The 23,217-nt window shown below is 37.7% G+C and overlaps 3 protein-coding genes across 3 annotated transcripts in view; 2 read left to right on the top strand and 1 right to left on the bottom strand.

The window, feature by feature from the left end:
- The window catches only part of LOC126367802 (adenosine receptor A2b), a 125,448-nt gene that overhangs the window by 83,144 nt on the left and 19,087 nt on the right, over positions 1–23,217 (top strand). The window lies entirely within an intron of this gene.
- LOC126367853 (uncharacterized) lies at positions 10,452–11,985 on the bottom strand. Its single transcript, XM_050011627.1, has one exon. The coding sequence runs from the start codon at positions 11,934–11,936 to the stop codon at positions 11,316–11,318; it is 621 nt and encodes a 206-aa protein (XP_049867584.1). The 5' UTR covers positions 11,937–11,985; the 3' UTR covers positions 10,452–11,315.
- LOC126367767 (nuclear pore complex protein DDB_G0274915-like) lies at positions 13,441–16,238 on the top strand. Its single transcript, XM_050011493.1, has one exon. It carries the CDS (start codon positions 13,526–13,528, stop codon positions 15,617–15,619), a length of 2,094 nt encoding a protein of 697 aa, XP_049867450.1. The 5' UTR covers positions 13,441–13,525; the 3' UTR covers positions 15,620–16,238.

Below are 23,217 nucleotides of genomic sequence, written 5' to 3'. Positions count from 1 at the left end.
CACCGAGCTCCTCAATAATCCGACATAATAAAGTTGACAGCACACGTCAAACGGGTTGCATATCAGCGCGATGCCTGTTTAATTCGCCAGGGTTATTTATTCATTTTAAAATTAACAATTGTAAATCATCTGTCTCTTTTCTTTTCAGCGGATAAGAAAATGACGGGTATAACTTAAAATAAAATTAGGTGTCTGCAGAAATCGGGGCCAATGTGACCAGCATGACGCTAGTTAATATGCCATGCAATATGCCACCTTATGAGGCTAGATAGTACCAGATTGTGACGTCAAAATGCCCTCCTGCTGTGGCTACATAGCTCGTTTAGTCTTATAACATCGTATACTGCAGATTTACTTGATGGGAAACGAGCAATCTTGATTTTGTTTACGAATTTTATCAGTATATTATTCTGGAAGTCACTGTGGTATACTTAGGGACGGTACTGAAAAGTATCGGCGTCCGAAGGACGTAATATACGATCCCGACGACCCGATTACTCTAGCCATAGAGGCAGCCAATCAGCTCGCGACACCAAACACTTCAGGACCCCGATACCGACCCCGCCGGCGTGGTCGACGATTTCCCTCATTCAGCGCTTATCGCTATCGACCCACTAGGGTCGATTAATTCTTTCAAATATTTTTCCTCTCAGACGACGCCCTGAGCCGAGGTTCGCGCCCAACTGGGCACCCTCAGGCCTGTTGTCTTAAACGTTGTACCGGGTGAGAGCCTTCAGCGCTCCCCATTTGTCCGGCCAAGTAGTTAATGCCATCTGCGGCAAATCTACAATAAGTCACGTCAAAAAAAAAAAAACTGTGGTATACTTACCGGTTTGTCAAAGGGTTCGAACCTTAGTACCAGACTTGCACCAATTTACACTAACACATTTGACTCGACCATCTTCTTCTATCGTGTGGGGTGTGAGGTGAATTAAAAACCTAATCAACCCTGGTGTCAGGGTTATAATTGAGCCGCCAAAGGCTGACATGGCTCATTTTAACTATGACGAAACTGAAAATCTATTACACCCTGTTAGATAATAAGATTTGTTTAAATCCGTACTTCACACATACACACACACACACACACACATATACACACATACATGCACACAAATACTCACACACGTACATACACACCTTCTCACACTCACATACTTACACATAAGTGCTTTAACTATTTAAATATATTATAATAATTTTCTTAATTTTTAATTTTTTTTATTTTTCTTTTTTTCACCTCATTGTTAAATTGTATAAAAATATATAGATAATAATTGTATTAGAACTCCGCACAACTCCTGAATATAATACTGTACAAATGGAAGATAGCTGGTACTTATAGCACAGGTAGTACCTATTGTAAGTGCCAGCAGTGCTTTAAAATTGTTAATCTTCTAATATAATCATATAATTGTACCTATTAGTTTTTAAATTGTTGGAACAATAAATACATTTTATTATTATTATTTAACGATTAGTAACCGGGAGTTGATTTAAAAGATGTGTTGCTATTGCAGTTTCGTGTCATTTCTTGTCCTCAGCCATAACACCTTGCGTAATGACGTAAATTCAAAATTTACCTTCAACAAGTTTATCCATGATTATTACGTTGAATAAATGATTTTGATTCTAAGTATTTTATCTATCTATCTATCTGATATCTGATTTCATAAACTCACGACTATATCTGAAATAAACGATAAATAAATAAATAAATAAATAAATATCCCAATTAGGGGTAGTCAGTACATCTATCGCTAAATGACACCTTATTATTAGACCAACGTGATAGGTGGGTGGCGGTGTAAACACTAATTTGTTGAAATAGTCGTTTAGGAGTAATATCAAAGGCGAACTAAATATAGTCATGATATCAGTAAGCAACTTGTATTTACATTCGACTTTAGCTATCCTTAATAAGTTCTAAGTCACTTTATACCATCCTCTTGAAAGTGTTCGGTCGCGAAGACACGTACATACTATACTTACTCCACTGGAGAAAATATTTACCCCAGCGGGTATCGATTCTGTGGTAAACATTGAGCGTCGGTCTACATCGAAGATAGTGGTGTTACGTTCGAGATTGTGGCTCAGACGCCGAGTGGCAGATTAGTGTCTAGTGCGAGAATTTACATTCACCATATATACTCTGTGTGGCGATTATTTAAGTCTACAGGGTGTTAGAAACATTGTAATCTACCCAGATACGGATCCCGCCGGCGTGGTCGACGATTTCCCTCATTCAGCGCTTATCGCTATCGACCCTCTTTCTTTATTCTTCCTCTCAGACGACGCCCTGAGCCGAGGTTCGCGCCCAACTGAGCACCCTCAGGACTGGTGTCTTAAACGTTGTACCGGGTGAGAGCCTTCAGCACTCCCCATTTGTCCGGCCAAGTAGTTAATGCCATCTGTGGCAAATCTACAATAAGTCACGCCAAAAAAAAAAACAAAATGATATTGTAACGAAAACTTCGAGCGATAATTAAAACCATGATTCTGAGTTGACATTAAGTGGAATTTTCCGTCGCAAAATTATAGAATTGAAAATAGTAAAAAACAAAAAACTCATGAATTTGCAACGGAAAATTCCATATGATATTAACCCAGAATCAAGGTCTGAATCATCCCCCTCAGTATTCATTACGATGTCACTCACCCTGTATAATGCGAACAGATTACATATCGTTGACTGCCAGTAATAACCACGTAAGAACCTTTTTAAAAATCACATTTTGTTTCATGAAGGTGATGGATCGGTACTAAATTATAATTAAAACACGTAATACCGGGTTCTTATCACATTAAAATCAACGATATGGATTTATTTTACCGCGTACACTTCAAAGAACGGTAATAAATATATTATGTATGTAGTATTTGCATGGAACAGATTAAAGAGAAGGCGAACGTCGAGTCTTATAAGGAAGTGCAAGATTTGGCCTTTGACAGACAAGAATGGAGAAATGCTACGCTGACAAGAGCGTGGCTCTTATATTAGTAGTGATGTAGTTATTTACATAGAACCAGTGTGTACAGGTGAAGACCAAATGGTTGCAGAGGCGGAGATGGGAGCCATCGGTACGGAAGGGGCAAGTTACAGACTGTAACTTGGAACCTGACAGAGGGCAGCAGTAACTGTCAGTACTATTAAGAGGCGGAGGACAGGAGTCCCAGTACGGCTTGAAATAAACTACTCTGGGCGCCATCCCACTCGCGTCAGACAGAGTACTGCGGGGCCGAAGGTAAGAGATAAACCACTGCCAACAACCACTCTCCCTAAAAAAGTAGCATGGAGAATGCTACACCGACAAGAGCGCGGCTCTTAAACTGGTGATGATGATGATGTAGTAATTTTGCTGCTTAGTATATTCCTATGGACAGTTTAACGTGTATATCTTTTGAATGACAAAGGTACTAGATTGTTAATTTAGGTATTAAATTGGTCCCGCAATTTTGACGCTAACAACCACGAAGACAGTAATGAATTATGTTATTCATATTTCTACTACTTCTTATCGTGTGGATTGTGAGGTGGAATACCAGCCTCATCAACCCTGGTGTCAGGGTTATTATTGAGCCGCCAAAGGCCCCTGACATGACTCATGTAACGACTACATACTTACATCAGTAAGTAGTAACCGGGACCACCGACTTAACGTGCCTTCCGAAGCACGAATCATCTTACTTTCAGACAATCAGGTGATCAGCCTGTAATGTCCTAACCAAACTGGGGATCACAAAGATGATTTTTGTTATATGTTCCCACCGGGATTCGAACCCGGGACCTCCGGATTGTGAGTTCAACGTTCAACCACTGAACCACAGAGGCTGTTTATATATTTCTGCTAATGTCTGTGTACCCTGGACAGTCAACAATATGCCATATTGACTGGCTTTCACGATTGGTATGATATTATGCCATCGACCCGACATAAAAGGAGACTGATGACTGATTTGCATGGCGACCTTGCATGGTGTTGGATTAATTTGATGACGTCACTGATCTCGCCCCAGGGGCACTAACGTGACGATGCAATTGCTTGACGTAATTGCTTCTATTACCCCTCTTTCATTAGTTGTATAATAGGTATACTGTCTAAAGACCTCCCTCGTCCAGTGGTTAGAGCGTTGGGCTCACGATCCGGAGGTCCTAGGTTCGATTCCCGGTGGGGACATATCACAAAAATCACTTTGTCTAATCTAGTTTAGTTAGGACATTACCAGCTGATCACCTAAAGTTAGATGATCCATACATCGCAAGGCACTTTAAGCCGTTGGTCCCGGTTACTATACATATACTGATGTACGTAAGTGGTCGTTACATAAGCCATGCCAGGGGCCTTTGGCGGCTCAATAATGACCCTGAGAAGAAGATCAGGGTTGATGAGGTTGGTATTCCACCTCACAACCCACAAGATAGAAGAAGAATAGGTATACTCCGAGGTAGGTATATTTATACAACACACATAGGTAATGTACGTGTGTATACCTACTATTTGAAACTTTATTACCGGATGAGAGCCCTTAGCGCTCTCCATTTGTCCGGCCAAAAAGTTTATGCCATTTGCGGCAAATCTACAATAAGTTACCTCAAAAAAAAGCAACAATATAGATATATACTATGGATTAGACGAAACTCTTTCTTAACTTTACTTTAGGTCCCCAATTCGGGAAACAAAATCCTTCTACAATATCGTCGTAAGGCCCGGATTTCCAGACACAATAGTTAAACAATGGGATTAGTACTACTAGTAGGGCCGTGGGCCTTAGGAGGATATGTTTTTTGTATACTTGTCACTAAGGTAGGTTATTACTAAGGTCATCTCCATTTTTTAAGTAACTGCCGGGTGAGCATGACAACCTTATATTGAGCGCTTCGACCAATAAACGAACGTCAAACGGCTATTGGTCGAAGGCCTCGATAAAATTCGCGCCGCGCGCGTCGCGGTTACCGTGCAGAGCCTACTGAACAATGTAACGTAGTAGTAGGTACTATTCTCCTAACCTCAACCTTTCATAATATTAAGTCAAGTTAAGTGCTTTATATGTGAAGTTAACTCTCTATCTTCGAGGGACTAATGGGAAGGACAATTCTAGTACTTAAGTACTTACTTAGTATTTTTAGGGAAGTTTTTACCGACTTCAAAAAAGGAGGAGGTTCTTAATTCGACCGTATATTTTTTCTCAACCCACTCTTATTGCCATAAATAAAATCTAGCTGAATGCACATTAGGATTCTTCCGAATTATGCGCGCTGTCAGAATTTTCAGTTTTGTATGGAATTATAATTACTAGCCCAGATATGAGGTCGACATTTGTTTTATTTATTTTTAAAGATTCGAATGTTCAGAGGAGAATTTATAAAAATAAACAAATCAAAAATCTATCTTCTCAGTTCTGTTATAGTGATTATAATTCCATACATAACTGAAAATGTTGTCAGCGTGTGCGATGCGTAACAATTTGTCCATTTACATTAAGCTTTAAATAAATAAAAAAATATACTTTATTTCGGACAAATTTAAAAGCTATAAAACAAGAAAGAAAATACTTAAAAGCTATAAAGCACCATAATGGCACACGCTTAAATGCTGATGGGTCCAGTGCTTTATAAAGCTGCCGTCCCACCTATCAGCTATTACAGCCAGAGGCCTGTTTAATAAAACTTACAATTGTAAATTACAATGACAATTTGATGTACATTGAGGAGTTAGTGATCACAAATATTTTGCAGTTTCATATTAGCTACGTAATGAACACCAAATTGTCGTTGTAATTTACAATTGTAAGTTTTATGAAACAGGCCCCTGGTTTAGGCGTGAATATTGGTTATATAAACAGAGCATACTCCACTACGCTGCTCCACTGCCACCAACCGCCAGTCACGAGCCACGTTAGGGCACGGAATCATCTTACTTTTCGGTGATTCAAGCCTGCAAACTAAGGACAATCTCACGAAGTGATTGTGACTATGTCCCCATCGGGAATCGAATCCGTGAACCCAACGAACGTGAACGTGAGCCCAATTCTCTAACCACTGGACGCTGTTAATTTTGGTTACTTCTACCTACTTTCCGACTAGTCAAATCAGTTATTTTTTACTAAACATCAAAACACGAAACTATGGAATTTGTATGAAAAAGCACACTGTGACGTCGTAGAAAAACGTGATAAAATGTCGGACTTATTATTACGGGTTTCTTGACTAAAATTAATAATTAAGTTAAATAGAAAAAAGAAAATGTTTTTCGTCAGTTTTAGGACTATCTTTATTTAGTAATCAGAATTTCATAATTTATCTTGAACCTAGTACAGTCATGAGCAATAATAACGTACCCACTTTAGGACTCTGTCGCACTAACATATTTGACATTTAGTGAGACTTACAGTTCAATTTGTCAAAAAAGTTAATTTGACATGGTACCAAAGTGTATATATTGATGCTCGTGACCGTACACGACCCGATTGCGGGTGTGATACGTAGGTATCTAAAAAAAAAGGCGCTTGTTAATTTAAATAGTCAAGGTGACCCTTTTTTTTAATAACTCGCTCTCGGGAATAATCTTAAAAGCTACAACGAATGAGTACTCAACTTATCAAATAAAAGTCTTGTACAAAAATACCAGGTGGATTTAATTAAATTCCTTATCTTGTTTCTGCTTTATATATCGTTGGCTTAAAAAGAAAGTGCTACGACAGTCCACTGATACAGTTTCACGCCTGTATCCTCGAAGGGGTAGGCAGAGGTATGTATCGTCGCAGTAGTGAAAACCCACCAACCCGCAGTGGAGCAGCGTGGAGTATGCTCCATGCCCCCTCCGGTTGGTTGAGGGAAGGTTTTGTTTACCCGGAAACTAAATGCATTTGACTTATGTTATATAAGGTATCATCTTACATCTAGAACTTTCCTTCAAAATAAAAATATATTATATTTTATTAAGTATTTACATACAACTGTTACAAGCTACAAACTGCACGAAGTCTTCAGAGAACCCACAACCGGATTGCACCAGCGCAAACCGGATCGACGACTGAGCCCAGCAGTGGGACGTATTAGGCTGTTTATGTTTGTTACAGTGAAAACCACGTAAGCGCCTTTTTGAGAAATAACATTCTTATATGATTATCCGACTGCGACTAAGGAAAAAGGAGGGTTATTGCTTCATCAAAACCTCGATTTGAAACGGTTAATATCGGGTAAAAATTCCGTAGTATTATTCCTTATTCTATGCATTAGGCACATATACAAGTGTAAGTAACGTATGTTTAAATTCTAAAAAAGAACTTCAGATTAATGGGTTGTTATACTTATTCATCGCTTCAATTATAACGGTTGAAAAAATTAAATCAAGATAAACAATATTTATATAATCAAGATAAACAGTATTTAACTTTCTCATATTTTTACCCTGTGCCGTTAACTTGTGTTTCGCAACCGTGTGTGTTTTACATGTGTCGATAAACAAGTCTGTCTGTCAATCGGGCACGTACTGTTTTCAATCAGCTTTCAATATCATATGATTATTCATTCAATCAGCATTGCTTGTTTGCTTTCAATGCCCGTTGCCTCTATTTAAATTTTTGTTTGAAGCTGGGTTCGGTTTGAAAAGATACATGTAATTTTTTGTTTTCTAGGTCTGTGTGTACGTTTATGTAAGGTTCTTTTTATTTGTTGTAGTATAATATTCTCTATACCATGGACTGTCAATATCGGCTATGAGCCACACAATTCGGTTTATGAAATCCATAAAAACCGTCTAACCTAAATGCTTTCTACAAGTGTTAGCATTAGTGCAATAGAAAGAACGTGGACGAGGTAGATATAACCCAATTAAATGTTACGTGGTAATTTTAATAAATAAAGATTAAAGTAAAAAGGACATTAATAATACGACATGCGTTTTATTCAGATCGATTTGTTAAAACGCCTGTAATAAAGTTCAGAGCAAAGACGGAATACTTCTACAATGCTAGCAAAGTTTATAAAGGAATTAATGAAGCGAGATCAATTTATAGATATTACAGGAATTTTGTGCCATTATTGCAAGTTATTATCTAACTTCAGTAATAAATCTAAAGTTGCTTACCTGATGCAAGTTATCTTGAATTATATAATAAGAAATCTTGATAATAATAGAAAATGTGTGTTCAATTGGAGATAGGTAAAAACTCGGTGTATGTTTGCATATTACTGGTATATTTTCTTTAGAGTCAAATAATTCCTACGTTGACTGGGTACTATGTCTCTGTATATACATCAATGCCTTATGGAGAAAAGAAAACCTCGTAAGTGCATCCTCATTGGAACACAGCCTGATGTCTTCTATCGTGTGGGTTACGAGGCGGATTAGCAACCTCATTAACCCTGGTGTCAGGGTCACTATTGAACCGCCAAAGTCAGGGCCTTTGTGAAACATGTCGACTAAGTACTTACGTTAGTAAGTAGTAACTGGGACCAATGGCTTAATGTGCCTCCATTCTCGGCTTAATGTGATCTGAGGCTGTAATATTCTAACCAAACTAGGGGCCAAAGTGTTTTTGTGATATGTGTCCACTTCGATTCGAGCTCAACCCTCAACCGCTGGATTACATGGGATGTTATAGACCGGCGCTGGGCTTTTATTATTGGTTCATTATATTATCCTTGGGGGAGGCCTATGCCCAGCAGTGGGCGTCGTACGGCCGATGATGATATTATCCATTTCATGACTTCAATACAATAAGTGCTATTGCAATTATTTACTTGAAGATTACTCTACTAGTAGGCAACTTGTGACTCTACCTGACAGAGGCCAGCAGTAACTGTCAGTGAGTACTATTTGGAGGTGGAGGACAGGAGTCCTAGTACGGTTTTGAAATAGGCTACTCTAAGCGACATCCCACTCGCCTCAGACAGAGTACTGTAGAGTGTGTAGAGCGGAAGGCAAGAGGGAAACCACTGCCCTATTATTCCCTAAAAAGTAGCATGGAAAATGCTACACCGACAAGAGCGTGGCTCTTAAATTAGTGGTGTGTCATTTTATTCACAAAAATAGAAATCGGCACAAAACACCTGTCATTTTGTTTAGAAAATGAGGTCCAGCGTACTTATATTATACATGTCAATAGACTCTATCCATTTCTAAAGGAATCATGTGCACGTTTCTATTATTTCGTCGCAGAATTTGGAAGACAATATTCGAATACAAATAAGAGTCTGCGGCATTATCCTCTGATACGCTTATTTGTCACGTTTTGTCTATCTACGTAGTGGTCTAAGATAATAGTTAATAGGTTTCATTAAATTTGGTACTAAACAGACAGTGTTATTGTAAAACGAAGGCTGAAAGATAAACTATGTTTAAAATGAATGGGAATTTGATTGTTTATGGTATGAAAGTAGGATGGTTAATAAATGGGACGTAAGGCAGGTTTAAAAAGTAAGAAAGGGGAGAAGTGGTGCGATGTCGGACGGGATAGATGATTATGGTTTTAATATAAGCTGTGTGTGTATAAAAAGGAGTAAAGACATTTAAAAAATATCCGAGTTATTTCATTATCCCACATATATTCCGTGTCACGAACAAAGTCGCGGCGCTACTCTCGCAGATTTCCGCATGGAATAGGATTGTTGACTAATTTTGGAAAACTAATACTGGCTTAATTTAAAAAAATATATATTTGAAAAAAAAAACAAAGAAAAATAAATAAAAAATATTTAATTTTATATGTTCTTCTTCTACCGTGTGGGTTGTGACCAACCCCATTAACCCTGGTGTTCGGGTTACTATTGTTTTATAATGTTTATGAACTATTTGACAATTCCCCAACAAAACACGTCAAACTGTCATGGCGATTCGTGTGACGTCACAGGTTGCAAAACAAAGTGTTAGATTGAGTGATTATTATTTATTTTTTTACAAATTATCTACTATAATGGATCACAAGTTTTATAAAATATTGTATAGGACCTTAGTGTGAAAGTTCAATTATTACTCTCTACTGAATAGGAATTACCTACTACTTTTGTCTGTTGTAAGAATGAATCAATAGGTAAATAATTAAGTATTGTTTAAAAGGAAATCTTGTTATTTTCAAACTAATCTCGAGAACCAAGGTGTATTCATATTATAAGGTCTGCATTTCCCAAAGAATACTACTAATATTATAGGGTAAAAATTATACCCAGGAGAAGTAAGTATTAAATTTGCAGTAATACCTTCTTCATCACATGTAGACGAGCTACAAGTTACTCCAATAAGCAGGTGATATCAAAAGGATAAAATAAGTGCTCTAAATAATAATAAAAAATACGGTTTAATTTTTAATTATAAACGGTTATTGTATTTTGTAGGTTTGACAATGAAATATCATTGACTGAACTAAAGTCAGGTATTGATATGAACGCATTATACTTATAGGCACCTAATAAAAATGTAGTTTCAAGTGTGTTTAAAAAAATAATAAAATATATTTTTTATTTTTTATTATCATAATAAAATATTTTTTACAGTCAAGATTAGGTACTTTTTTACTAAAACAGATAAGTAATAATGATAACTAAATATTTTTTGTACTTTTATTTATTCGCAAAATATGAAGGACATTGTACCTGTATGACCTGTTGGAGTCTTAAGGAAAACAAAATAAGTTAATAACAAAATAAAATATCGTAAAAATCAGTCGATTAAGTACAACAAAAGGTCAATAAGTGCAGGTAACAACAATTTTATCCTTATGGGATTTCCATTGTAAAAATATTTTAGCGTTTAGGAAAATTACGAGTTAAATTCTAAATTTGAATACACACATTTCGCTCAAAATTCCTACTGGGGTAGGCAGAATCATAAATATTTTTTTCTAGAGTTGGTGTAGAGTAATAAAAGTATAATTTGTCCAGTTGCTTATCATCCAGAGCGTACCGAAAAAGTCTGTTGTAGAATTGCATCTCTGTCCAGCCCGACTGAATAGTGTTGATTGATACAAACAAATACATAATAATACACCAAAAGAACAGACTATTACGTCAGACTATTCTTATTCTTCCTCATGAAACATTTGCTGTTTTTCGTCACTGATCATGCATGAAAGGTCTTTCTTTCCACTATTCAATTGAGCAATGCTTTTAAATAATACAATTTTCCGCTCAAATGTACAGAGTGAATGAATTGGAACTAATTGTTCAGGCCGACCTTCACCGCACAGATGGCAACGCCTTTCAGCCGGTGTGGAAACACTCGTCCATTGGAAAATAACAATTGATTACCACTGCAGCAAAAGCCATTACCAAAATTAACAAAATATTGACTCTTGTTCACTGTGAGACTAACACTTTAATGAGCACTATATAGCAATAACAGTAGAACACACAATGCAATCAGACTCGTCTTAGCACTAGGCACAGCACTACTGTTCATGTGGTGGTTGACGAAATACAAAATCCTCGCACATTCCACCTGATAGTTGGACATCCCCTCCCTACTGTACATGACGAGCTTGCAGTCCGCCTTCTGACTCACATACAGTCTTGTGTGCGTGATTGGATCCATCACTGTAGTCACTTTCCAATCCACGATCTTCTGACCATTACTCTTGATGGTCTCCGACGGCTTCGGTATCGCAGCCTGGCTCCGCGGCAACTCGCTCCAAAGGCTCACGTCGACGTCATCTTCCAGCATCTTCCTCGAGTTGTAGTCTCTGATGTAACCTCGTAAGAACTCATGAGCAATATGGCAGTATACCACCGCGGTTTCTATCAGCTCTTCATCTTCGATCCTCAACCAGCACTGATCCGCCCTGTCATTGCGATTAGGAAGTTCAAACGGGATCGGGAAGACGTACGGCTTCTGACCTTGGCAACGAACATTTGAAATGAAAATTAAACTTGTCAAAAATAATTGGAATAACATTTTAAATGTGCTGTTTTGTCGACGCCATGATTGAAACTGAATCATTGTAGTCTCTGTGCGCTTGCGGCAAAAAGCGTGACAGGACGGCGGCCGCCTTCACAACTGTGATTATAGTTGAAAAGATTATTAGATTGCGAGTTACTACTCATTGTTTGGACTCGACTCGTCACTCGTCACGAGGCTGGTGAGAAGATTTCCTTATTTAACTCAATTCGTCCTTGAGAGGAAAGAACCACCAGCGCAACGTTGTTCTAACCGAAAGTTCGGTAAAGCGTGGGTATTCAGTTTTTGGAAAGGATATATACCTCTGACTAGGCCAATTGGGAATATATTCGTGAGCTATTTTATGTGTCGTTTTAATTACAAAGTACCTATTGTCTATATTTAGGCTTTTTGGCGGGAAACGGGAACGGGACAGTTGCTTTTTCATTGAGTAATCTAAATAATTAATACGAAGTGGTGTTTTGTGGTTGATGATCGCATTAAGTTAGTCGGAAGACATTCGCGAGTGTTATTATATTGGAGTATTCAATAAACAAAGTGTATCTGCCTATTTTCGCTTCGTGTCAAGAAGCCGCTTCATAACTCGAAAGTTTATGCGGACTTTCGAGTTAATTCGTTTGGGGTTCGGAGTAGGAGTCTACTTCGAGGGTAGGGGCTTAGGTTTCATCATCATCACCTTTCATCATTTCATTAATCATCAAGAAAAAAAATACGTAAGACATGGCTGTATGGGCATAGTTCCCTTTGCCTTACCCTTCGGGGAAAACCAAAACAAAAAAAAAATGTCTATATTTATTACAGGTCTAATTGTACAGGTGAGGATATTAAAAAAATATATATTGTCTACTGTTATTTACATAATTATTAGTATACAGTACCGCATTTCCTTGATATTATTGAAGGTTATTTATTGAAAATGTGTACCTATTATGCATTGTTTGACTAATAGGTATTAATTAGTTCAACAATAAAAAAATATCGAAGACGAATTCAATGGTTCAGAGTAGTGGGATGTTTGAATTATCATTCGATTTAAACTATGGATAATTCGGTCATGTTGAACTCGTAAATCCGAAAAAAACACCCCATACGGTAATACTTCAGTTTATTTTTTAAATTCTTGTACCAGGCCAAAAATTCATACATTTTTTTCTATTCTATTGGATTGACGTCACTCTAAATTAATGATAGGGGCGCTTAGACTCTTCTTTAGAAAAGTTGTAAACAATAACGCATGAGTCATTATTTAATTTCAGATAGATACTATTAAGATTCATTAAATGGAAAATACGTTCCGAGTTCGTGTTTATTTTTATACTAATTGACCGATACGAAGAATTGTATGTTTGTATCACCTTTAAACCCTTTTTATCACCTCGAGCGAGACAGATATATCGCCAATTTCCTTGCGCGCACGTACCTGAAATATTTCTATCCACTTCTGACGAATGTGTTGTTGCCTTAGAAAGAAAAGGACAGCTGTATATTTTTGTAGCCGGAATGACGTCATTCTGGATCATTTATAACTCGGAGTTTGTATAAAAACAAATTAAGGCAACGTAACCAGTGTCGGGCTCCAAGCGTGCGTGCGCGCATCGACCGCGTGGTGTTTTATTTATTTATAATTAATAATGGCCAGCAGAGCTATTCTGTTGTGCCTCGTATTATGTCTTACTGCAACTATATTAGAAAGCAGAAGATGGGGAGGAGGATCTTCTAGAGGAAGTAGTGGGGGATGGGGGAAAGGATGGGGAAGCAGTTCAAGCAGTTCAGGAAGCAGATGGGGAAGTTCCAGCAGTTCCGGAAGCAAATGGGGGTCAGGGAGTTCTAGCAGCAGTTGGGGGTCTGGCAGTTCCAGCCACAGTTGGGGATCCAGCTCCAGTTCAAATATCAAACCCTCAACTAGCTGGGGCACAAGTTCAAGCAACAGTAAACCGTCATGGTCCAGTTCAGGATCAAGTAAACCCAGTTACCCGTCCTCAGGTGGTTTATCCGGAAGTGGATCAAGTAAACCGACTTACCCGTCTTCGGGTGGTTTATCTGGAAGCGGAGGGAGTAAACCAAGTTACCCGTCATCGGGTGGTTTATCTGGAAGTGGATCGAGTAAACCAACTTACCCGTCATCGGGTGGTTTGTCTGGAAGTGGATCGAGTAAACCGACTTATCCGTCATCGGGTGGTTTATCTGGAAGTGGATCGAGTAAACCAACTTATCCGTCATCGGGTGGTTTGTCTGGAAGTGGATCGAGTAAACCAAGTTATCCGTCATCAGGTGGTTTATCTGGAGGCGGATCAAATAAACCGACTTATCCGTCATCGGGTGGTCTGTCCGGAGGTGGTTCGAGTAGACCGATTTATCCGTCTTCAGGTGGTTTGTCTGGCTCAGGATCAAATCGACCTTCACATCCGTCATCATCAGGTAGTCACTCATATCCAACATCTACGGGGCATTTATCTGGAACAGGGTCCGGACGACCGGGCTACACGCCACCCAGCAATAACTACAGACCACACGACGGACAATATCATTCCAGCAACTCGTACAATACCAACCACGGATACGGTCACGGAGGGAGCTACGGACATGGGTATACTCACACTTACTACACTTCGCCACAGTACGTATACGTTCACGAATACAGAAACTCCGACAGTCGATTTGGTGACCTTTTGACGGGTCTGGCTCTATACAATTTAGGTCGTTCCCATAGTCACTATCACGACCACTATTACTACGACGACTACTACAGGAGAAGATACGATTCCCCTTCCAGTAGTTACTCACCCAGCGTTAGACCGACTAATCCAGCCACATGCACGCTTAAAGTAAAAGAAAATGGAAGAGAAGAATCGTTGAAAATACCGTGCGAAATTGTCTCAACATTTACTGAAGGAAGTACTGTTGAGAAGACTACAAATATGGTGAATACTACAGTATGCGAGACAGTCACCACAATTGTCAACAATACATCCGCGGCATCTGTTAAAAACTCTTCGGTTGTTCTTTCGAATACTACTCAGATACTTCCAAACGGAACACTAGTGAACGTGACGTTTAGCAATAACGCTTCATTGGGCTCCACTAGACCTAGCATTCTTGCTAATACCTCTAGCCAAGTTAACCTGTCAACAACTGCTCCGGGTACAACGATGCTACCAAATGGTACCTTGGTAACGTTACCGGTAAATTCATCAATCTCGCCAAACACATATCCTGTACCTACTTCAATATTATACTACCCCAATGGCACATTAATAACCAATGAATCTGAAACTGCAGTCAGTTCTTCGACTTATCCTCCAACAGCTTTAGGTGTTTTGCCCATTGGAAGTTCCATAGAGAATGCATCAGCAACTTCTGCACCTGTAAATGTTTCTACTGTCAATGGAACAGAAAGTACAAAAACACCATTGTCATCAAATTCAGGTCCAATTACGCAATCATCAAATGTGACTACGACAAACGTGACCAAATGTACCACAACATCCGCCGTAGATCCTTTAACAGTGAAAGGGCCACCTATAAGATCATCAAATATGGAATGCATGGTGGAAATCAATACTGGCTCGTCGACCATGCGCAATCCTGTGGACTGCAAGGTTTTGATGGAATATTCCAAGATGCCAGATCCTAAGAAAGACGTGGGAATACTACCAGCGCGGAGTACACTGAAGCAGTGGATAGAGAAACCACCATGGTGGCTCTCAGTGTTTATCGGTGTATAATGGATTATTAACTATTGATACCATTAAGCATTTTACGTAATTAGACACAAAAGATTGTATCGCGTCATGAGTAAAGTGTTTTTGATATTATGAAAGTAATCAGTGTGAGTGTTAATGTTTTAATAAAATCCTGATATTTTATTTTTGTATGTAGAATGAGAGATACTTAGTACTTAAAATCTAATTGCTATAATCAGATTTGCATTTATGATATGCTGGTTTGTTATGTTTTCGAAGGAGATTATGCAACCTTCATAGATTTTTGGGACTTTTTCAACGAGCCAGCCAAAAAAATCTGTTGTATGTCGTTAGAGTTATCTTCATCATTTTTTATTATGGCATATGAGCTGTTAGTTGTTCCCTGTTTATTAATAAATTCCCAATTTTCTACTTACCTGTTTTTAACCATTTGTGGCCATTTGTGGTGTGAGTCCAATAGTGGCGGGACAATTAGACCATTTACACCCATAACTGGGTCTTAGGAGTTATATAATTTATGAATGAATTGAAAGAAATGATTATAAATTACTTTCAAGGCGGGCTGATAGAATAGAACTTAAAATAAGAAAATATAAAATAAATTTGTATTGCATTTTATTAAATAAATGAATAATTCATATTGAATGTCTTTTAATAAGTCTTAGTTAATTTTAAATCTTAGTTTAGTTAGTTACAGTTTAAAGTTGCTATGTCAAACTTATCGCTTTGTAAATGTTAAAGGGTATCATTGTTATAGTGACACGAAAAACTAGTTGTTGGTAAATAAATGGAAGTAATAATGGTAATATTGATTCGTTTTTTATGCATTGAAGTTTTATAACAGAGATTCAAACTGACACTACCTAATCATCACTAATTTAATTCCCATTCTTGTCTGTGAAAAGTCAATTCTTTAACTAATTTTTATTTTTTATAACGCTCACCCGTGGTTAGGGAAACTTACAAAGAAAACATGTGGATGTGCTGTCTTACGTAACAACATGACTAATGGGATATGAACTGAGTGTTATGTTCATAACTGCTGTAATAATATAGAAACCTCGACCAGAGATTACCCAATAGTTACTAGTTATTTACTACGTCTTCAACCCTCACTTAATTTGGATTGTTTTTGAGAATTTAATAAGTATTAAGTTTTGTTACTTAATATAAAAATGGGTGAATATCAAAATGTGCCAAGTTTGGTGGCGAAGTTTCTAGCTAAGAGGAACAAGTTATAGGGTTTTAGTAGAACTATCCTTTTTCATGTCGGAACCCAATTTTTTCACGAAAAAATAATATGAAAGTTCGCCACCATACTTGAAATTTTGATATTCACCCAAATATTTAATTTAATTTGCTTGTTACAGGCACACACACTTTTTCCATTTGTGATACATTTTTATCACTGTCACTGTTTAGTGTCATAATCGTTTGCAACTTGGCTAATGCCCCTGATCTATGTATTACATTTTATAGGCATGTGACTAGCTAGACCCGACAAACGTTCTGTCAAAGAGCACTTTTTTAGCATCAAAGCGATCATACTGTTGCTTTATGTTGAAAACACCTCCACCAACAGTGGAGCAGCGTGGTGGAGTATGCTCCATACCCCCTGCGATTGATTGAGGGGAGGCCTGTGCCCAGCAGTGTGACGTATATCTTGGGCTGTTCATGTTATGTTATGTTTTCTGGGTATTGAACTTTTCTTTTTTTTCTTACTTTTTTGTGTGAAAATTAAATTATAAAAATTATAATATACACAATAATATTTTCGCAATATATATTATTATGTAAATACTTATTACTATGAACTTAAAAATGAAACATTGAAATAATTTGCAAGTTTATATTAACGACATAATAACTCTGCGAACTGCAGTAAATACCTATTTAAGCTAATTTAGATAATAATATTGCAAAATTCTGCGTATTTCCTGTTTTTGTTTCAGAGTATTATATTAAATGATGACATTCCAGGAATAGACTCTGGCGTAATTGATCTATTATGCGCAGCGATGTGCTGTTCTTTGGAATGGGTTTGTCGTAAAAACTCTTTAATATTAACACGGACTGCATTTTTCAATTCGTTGTTTCTTCTACTCTGATTCTATCTGCCTATAGGCTATATCTAGCCTTTTTACACACCTAACTGTTGCGTCATTTTACTGTCGAATTTCAATACCCAAAGTGGGAACATTAGACGGCATATCGATCACCGAATTACGCGCAACTTTGTGTCGAGAGACTGCATCATTATTGACCTGCAAACAATGATTTCTTTTGTTGACCTTATAAAATGTAGTGATAACATGACGAAGAATTAATCTCTAGTCTACATGGGTCCTGCGTTTTATCTCTTTTGAAGTTCGATAAGACTAACTACTTAATGGTTTCTTACTATGTAATAATAGGTTTGACTGCATTTATCGGAATAGTAAAAATGTACGACACGTGTTTGTGTTATTAGTTTTAGAAATTGAGAAGATGTTGGCTATTTACATCCGATATTATTATTGTTGCTGGCAACCACAAGTATAAAATCGGCGAAGGAAAACATCGTGAGGAAACCCACATTTACGAGAAATGCATTTTCGGAGATATGTTTATTTATTTATTTTTATTTATTTATTTATTAACACACAAATTACATAGACATTACAGGCAGTCCTAATTCGACTATGTAATGCAATTATAACATTAGTACCTAACTAAAGAATTTAATAACTAAGTCCGTGAATTCCGTCAACGAACACGTAAATAGGTCGATGTCAGCTAACCTGTGTTGAGCTGGTTTTCCCTTCGCGGGTTGGAAAGCCAGACAGGCAGTAGCTGTCAAATCTCCAGGTTAGGTAAGCGGACCCTGTGAAAAACGGGATAATGCTAGGGAAATGATGATATTGAAAGCTCGGTAAAGCGTAGGTACTCAGTTCGTGTTGCGAAGGATGTACCTCTGACTAGCCCAACTGGGAATACAGACGTGAGGTGGAGTATGCTGCATTCACAGATCATTGCATTTGATATTATAGAGGTATTTATGGGACCACAGGACGGGGGCGGAACGGGTCGGCTGGGTAAAAAGTAAGAAATTCGCTAGAATACTAGCCAGAACGCTCGCTAGAGTGCTCGATGAAATGTTCCCATTTAATTTTCTGTAATGTAACTTTCGCTCGAATGCTCATTACAAGTGAAGGCTCATTATAAATGCACCTTTAGGTTTGTCGAAGAGGCTGCAAATACTCTCGATTCGTGTTGTTCTCTACCCACTCCGATAGGGATTACCAGCTTACGTACGTAGAAGTTACAATAATAAGTATTTTTCTATCTCGCTTTATTTGACTATTGAACGTTTTCCCAGAAACTGATAGCCTTAGGTCACAATAAAATTGATATCGACTCTGTTCGGAATAAATTGCAACCGTATCGAGTAAATAATGTCATACAACTTTGAGATACGTTACTGGCAACAGCTGGTAACATGGTTCCGAAAGTGTTAGTGTTGTGGCTTGTTTGTTATGTGTTGTTAAGAGAGGTTGAGTGCAGAGGTGGTCACGGTGGTCACGGTCACTCCGGTGGTCACGGCCACTCCAGCGGTCATGGCCATTCCAGCAGTCATTCCAGTGGTCACTTCAGTTCCAGTCACAGTTACCCTCACTCCTCGGGACTGTCAGGTACAGGCTACCATCCATCTAGCAGTGGTGGGTCTGTCTCTCACAGCTACCCTCACTCCAATGGACTATCAGGCTATGATCCACCTAGCAGCGGTTGGGCTTCGTCTCTCACCTTCTCCGATTTAAATAGTCAACTGAATCAGAAAAAAGTTAACGCTGACAGCATTTTATCTGAACCACTCTTTTCGTCATTAGCTTCGCACGACAGTAGACCACTTTATAAAAGCCCTATCATACCTGACTTATCGGATATACTTAATACGAATAGCCATCACTCCGGGAGCTATATAAGTGCAAAAGATAGTGGAAACTCTTTGTTTTTACCTTCATATGGAATTGAAACTACGACAGCGCACTTGAGAGATGATATTTTGTTCGATTCACAAAAGTATTTAAAAGACATAGACGATTTGTTGAAGCAACCAATATTTTCAGAAAACAGACATTTGTCACCTACAACTGCAAGTTCCAACGATGACGTTCTAGCTACGACAAAAGATGATGTATATTCTAGAGCACTAGATCCCAAAAACTTTGATTCACTTATAGATGTATTAAAGAATTCTGGTTTGCCGGACAGCTTCTGGAAAGATATAGTTAGAGATGTAGACCCACGATTACTGCCTCCAGAGCCCGAAACTACATCGGCTGTGACTCCTGAACACAGTAATGGTGATTATGACTACAAGAAAAAGATTTTTAATACAGAAACGCTGTTTGATACTACCACAGATTTTCTACCAATGCCTCCTGAACATGATAATGGTGATTATCACTTTAAGGAAAATAAGTTTAATACAGAAACGCCGATTGATGCTACCACTGATTTTGTACCAGTTACCAGCTTTGTTACTGAGAAGACAACGACGACCACTGTTAGACCTGAAGATCCCGAAATGCCATCAAAAGGGAAGTTAAGGTCGATACTTCGTAATCCACCCTGGTGGGCAGCACTGTTTATCGCGGTATAAACATATCACTGCCAGAGAGCGACCACACGGGCGTTACTACTGCGTTGTCGTCGCAACGCTATAATTTAAACTGAGTGCAACGCATCAGTATAACGACATAACGATACCGCTTAGGCGTTGCAATTAAAACGGATTCTCAACGCGTCGTGTTGATGGAGAGATATATATTTTTTTAATATTGTGTTTATGTGCATATAATAAAGCGTATATTATAAATTTACTTACTAATCTGTATAAAACATTGCAATGAATATTATTTTTTATTTAAATATTTATATTAACAACCTGTTGAGTAGATATGTTATGTATAACCACGCCTCGGACACTTCATACAAACAACCTCGTTTTGCACTACACATTGACAGTATCAACACGTGCGACTGTGTGACGTCTGAGGGCTGTCAATTACAATACCTAATTTAACCGTTATTACTTACTTATCAACAATTAAGGTTCACAATGGCCCCGATTCCTGGAGACACCGTCTAATTTTATTTTAAGTTATATCTGTCATTTTCATATCCGTCGAAAAGGAAAGGGACGGATGATTCACAGCTCTTAATTTTAGGAAGAATGAGTAAATGAACGTGTCGGGTTATTGACTGATGTAAAATTTTTAGACGGTTGGTTTAGATTTGTGCTTAAAATTGACGTGTGTTCCATAAATTTTATGCTTGTCGATTACCCGTCCCTTTCCTTTTCGGCGGATAAGAAAATGACAGATATAACTTAAAATAAAATTAGATGGTATTTACAGGAATTAGCACCATTATAAATAAATAGACTTTACACTTAATTCCAAAAATCACTGAACTAATTAATTGCATTCACATTTATCATTAATGAAAATTATTAGCATGTTTTGATGAACAATCACCATGAAAAATAAATATTTTTAGGCGACGCGCAGGTACCCAGCACGGGCAATAACTGTGAGATCAAATATTTGAATCAGACGAAAGAACATCGGCGTCCAAATTCAAAATTTGAACATAATAAACTAAACTGATAAAAATAAAAACAACGGTCCACGGGGATCTAGCTGAAACGCAGGTGGAGGGCGGAGAGTTGCCGTTCTAAACGTAGTATTTTTCCTTATTCTATGGTATAACTTAGTAAGATATGGTTCATATTTACAAGAAAATTTGGCAATCTATTTATTTTAGCATTATTTGAGCATAATAAAGATATTATTATTTACCCCTGATCTGTCAAGATACTAGATGCAAAATAAATCATATTGCTTCTCGAGTTGATGTATTTCCAAACTAAACTAAACTAAACTCACTCACTAAACTTTTCAGTATTCTCCTTTTTTAAATAAGTACTAAAAAACTTAATTTTATTGTCTTTGGAACACGACTAAAAACCAAAGGTAAAAGCTTGAAACTACACGTCATCGGATTTGCATCGGATGAAAATTAAAAAAATTGAAATGTCTGTTTTTGAAATAATGTAAAATTAAACTATCAAGAATAAACAATAAAGTTGAAGTTAGACTTTGTGTAATAAATATATTGGAATGGTTTGCTTTGTCAACATAATACAGAAATAAAACTTTTGTGGCGATTGTTGCTTGGAACGGTAACTAGCAATTTGCAAATCAAGTAGTGTTCAATGAACGTTGAACATTTTTTGGATTACTTATTCTACATATCGGTTGGAACTATAGTCCTCTGCTATCTGCCATGGATGGTGATCCACGATAATCCGAAACTAAGAGCGATTGCTAGAAGATCTTATTACGACGAAGGGTCTTTTAACTTAAACACGACGAATATGTCCTATTTATCCGCGATAAGAGCTGGTAATCTTTCTGAGGACGGGGATCCATTACCGGAAGCACTACAAGAAAGTTCCGAAAACGGTAATTGGGATGACTACACTGTCGCCATGCCATCCTTTTTGTCCAAACTATTTGGGATAGCAGATTTTTTCGATGAACTACCCCATATTAATACGACTGAAAAACATACCACAGTAGAAATGAACTCAACATCCAAAGCTTTAGAATCCGAAAAAACCAAAGCAGTACAATTTATTACAGAAAATACTACTGTATCTCCTGATAATAAAACTACAAACACAACGAGTGCAACTACTCAAGATGTAAAAGGTTTCATAGACGTTGAATTCTTTGATTATTAAATTGATTTGTACTGTCTATATTCATGTTCGTGTAAATTAATGTTGAAAGGATTTTTTGGGCTTTTATGCACTTATTTCAAAATAAACTTTTTATGAGTAACATAAAAAACTGAAATCAATTATTTTATTATTGGCAACTACAGTGGTTGAGCGTTGGGCTCACGATCCGGAGGCTCCGGGTTCGAATCCCGGTGGGGACATATAACAAAAAATCGCTTTGTGATCACTAGTTTGGTTAGCACATTACAAGCTGATCACGTGATTGTCCGAAAGTACGATGATCCGTGCTTCGGAAGGCACGTTAAGCCGTTGGTCCCGGTTACTACTTACTGATGTAAGTATGTAGTCGTTACATGAGTCTTATCAGGGGCATTTGGCGACTCAGCAATAACCCTGACGCTGACACCAGGGTTGGTATTCCACTTCACAACTCACACTATAAGAAGGAGATTAGGGCTAGATTAGGGTTGGCAGCTTGGCGCACGAGTGGTAGCCGTAACAAATGACTCATGCGCATTTATTCTTTAGGATACTACTTTCGTCGTCTGCAAGACACTTGCGGAATGTGTCATGTCAGGATAAAAAAGCCATCAGTGATGACGAATCTACTAATACTTACTTACAATACATTGACTCACGATAACGCCTGTGTGACGTCAAACCATCATTCGTTCTTGTTACACAATTTACCTTCACGCTCACTCTATACAACGACTGCATAGTGGGACAAGGTATCATAATAAAAATATATTAACAAAAGCGCCATCTAGTTACATTTTATAGAATTAAATATAACATGTCTATAGTAAAAATAAACAAACACCGATAG

Source organism: Pectinophora gossypiella, chromosome 6, assembly GCF_024362695.1.
Source record: "Pectinophora gossypiella chromosome 6, ilPecGoss1.1, whole genome shotgun sequence".
Classification (NCBI taxonomy): domain Eukaryota; kingdom Metazoa; phylum Arthropoda; class Insecta; order Lepidoptera; family Gelechiidae; genus Pectinophora; species Pectinophora gossypiella.
The sequence above is the reverse complement of the archived record's forward strand: the minus strand, read 5'-3'. Positions and strand labels throughout refer to the sequence as shown.

Excerpts from the sequence above, each read along its gene's own strand:
- LOC126367767 (XM_050011493.1), top strand. The coding sequence starts at position 13,526 with ATGGCCAGCAGAGCTATTCTGTTGTGCCTCGTATTATGTCTTACTGCA.
- LOC126367853 (XM_050011627.1), bottom strand. The coding sequence starts at position 11,936 with ATGATTCAGTTTCAATCATGGCGTCGACAAAACAGCACATTTAAAATG.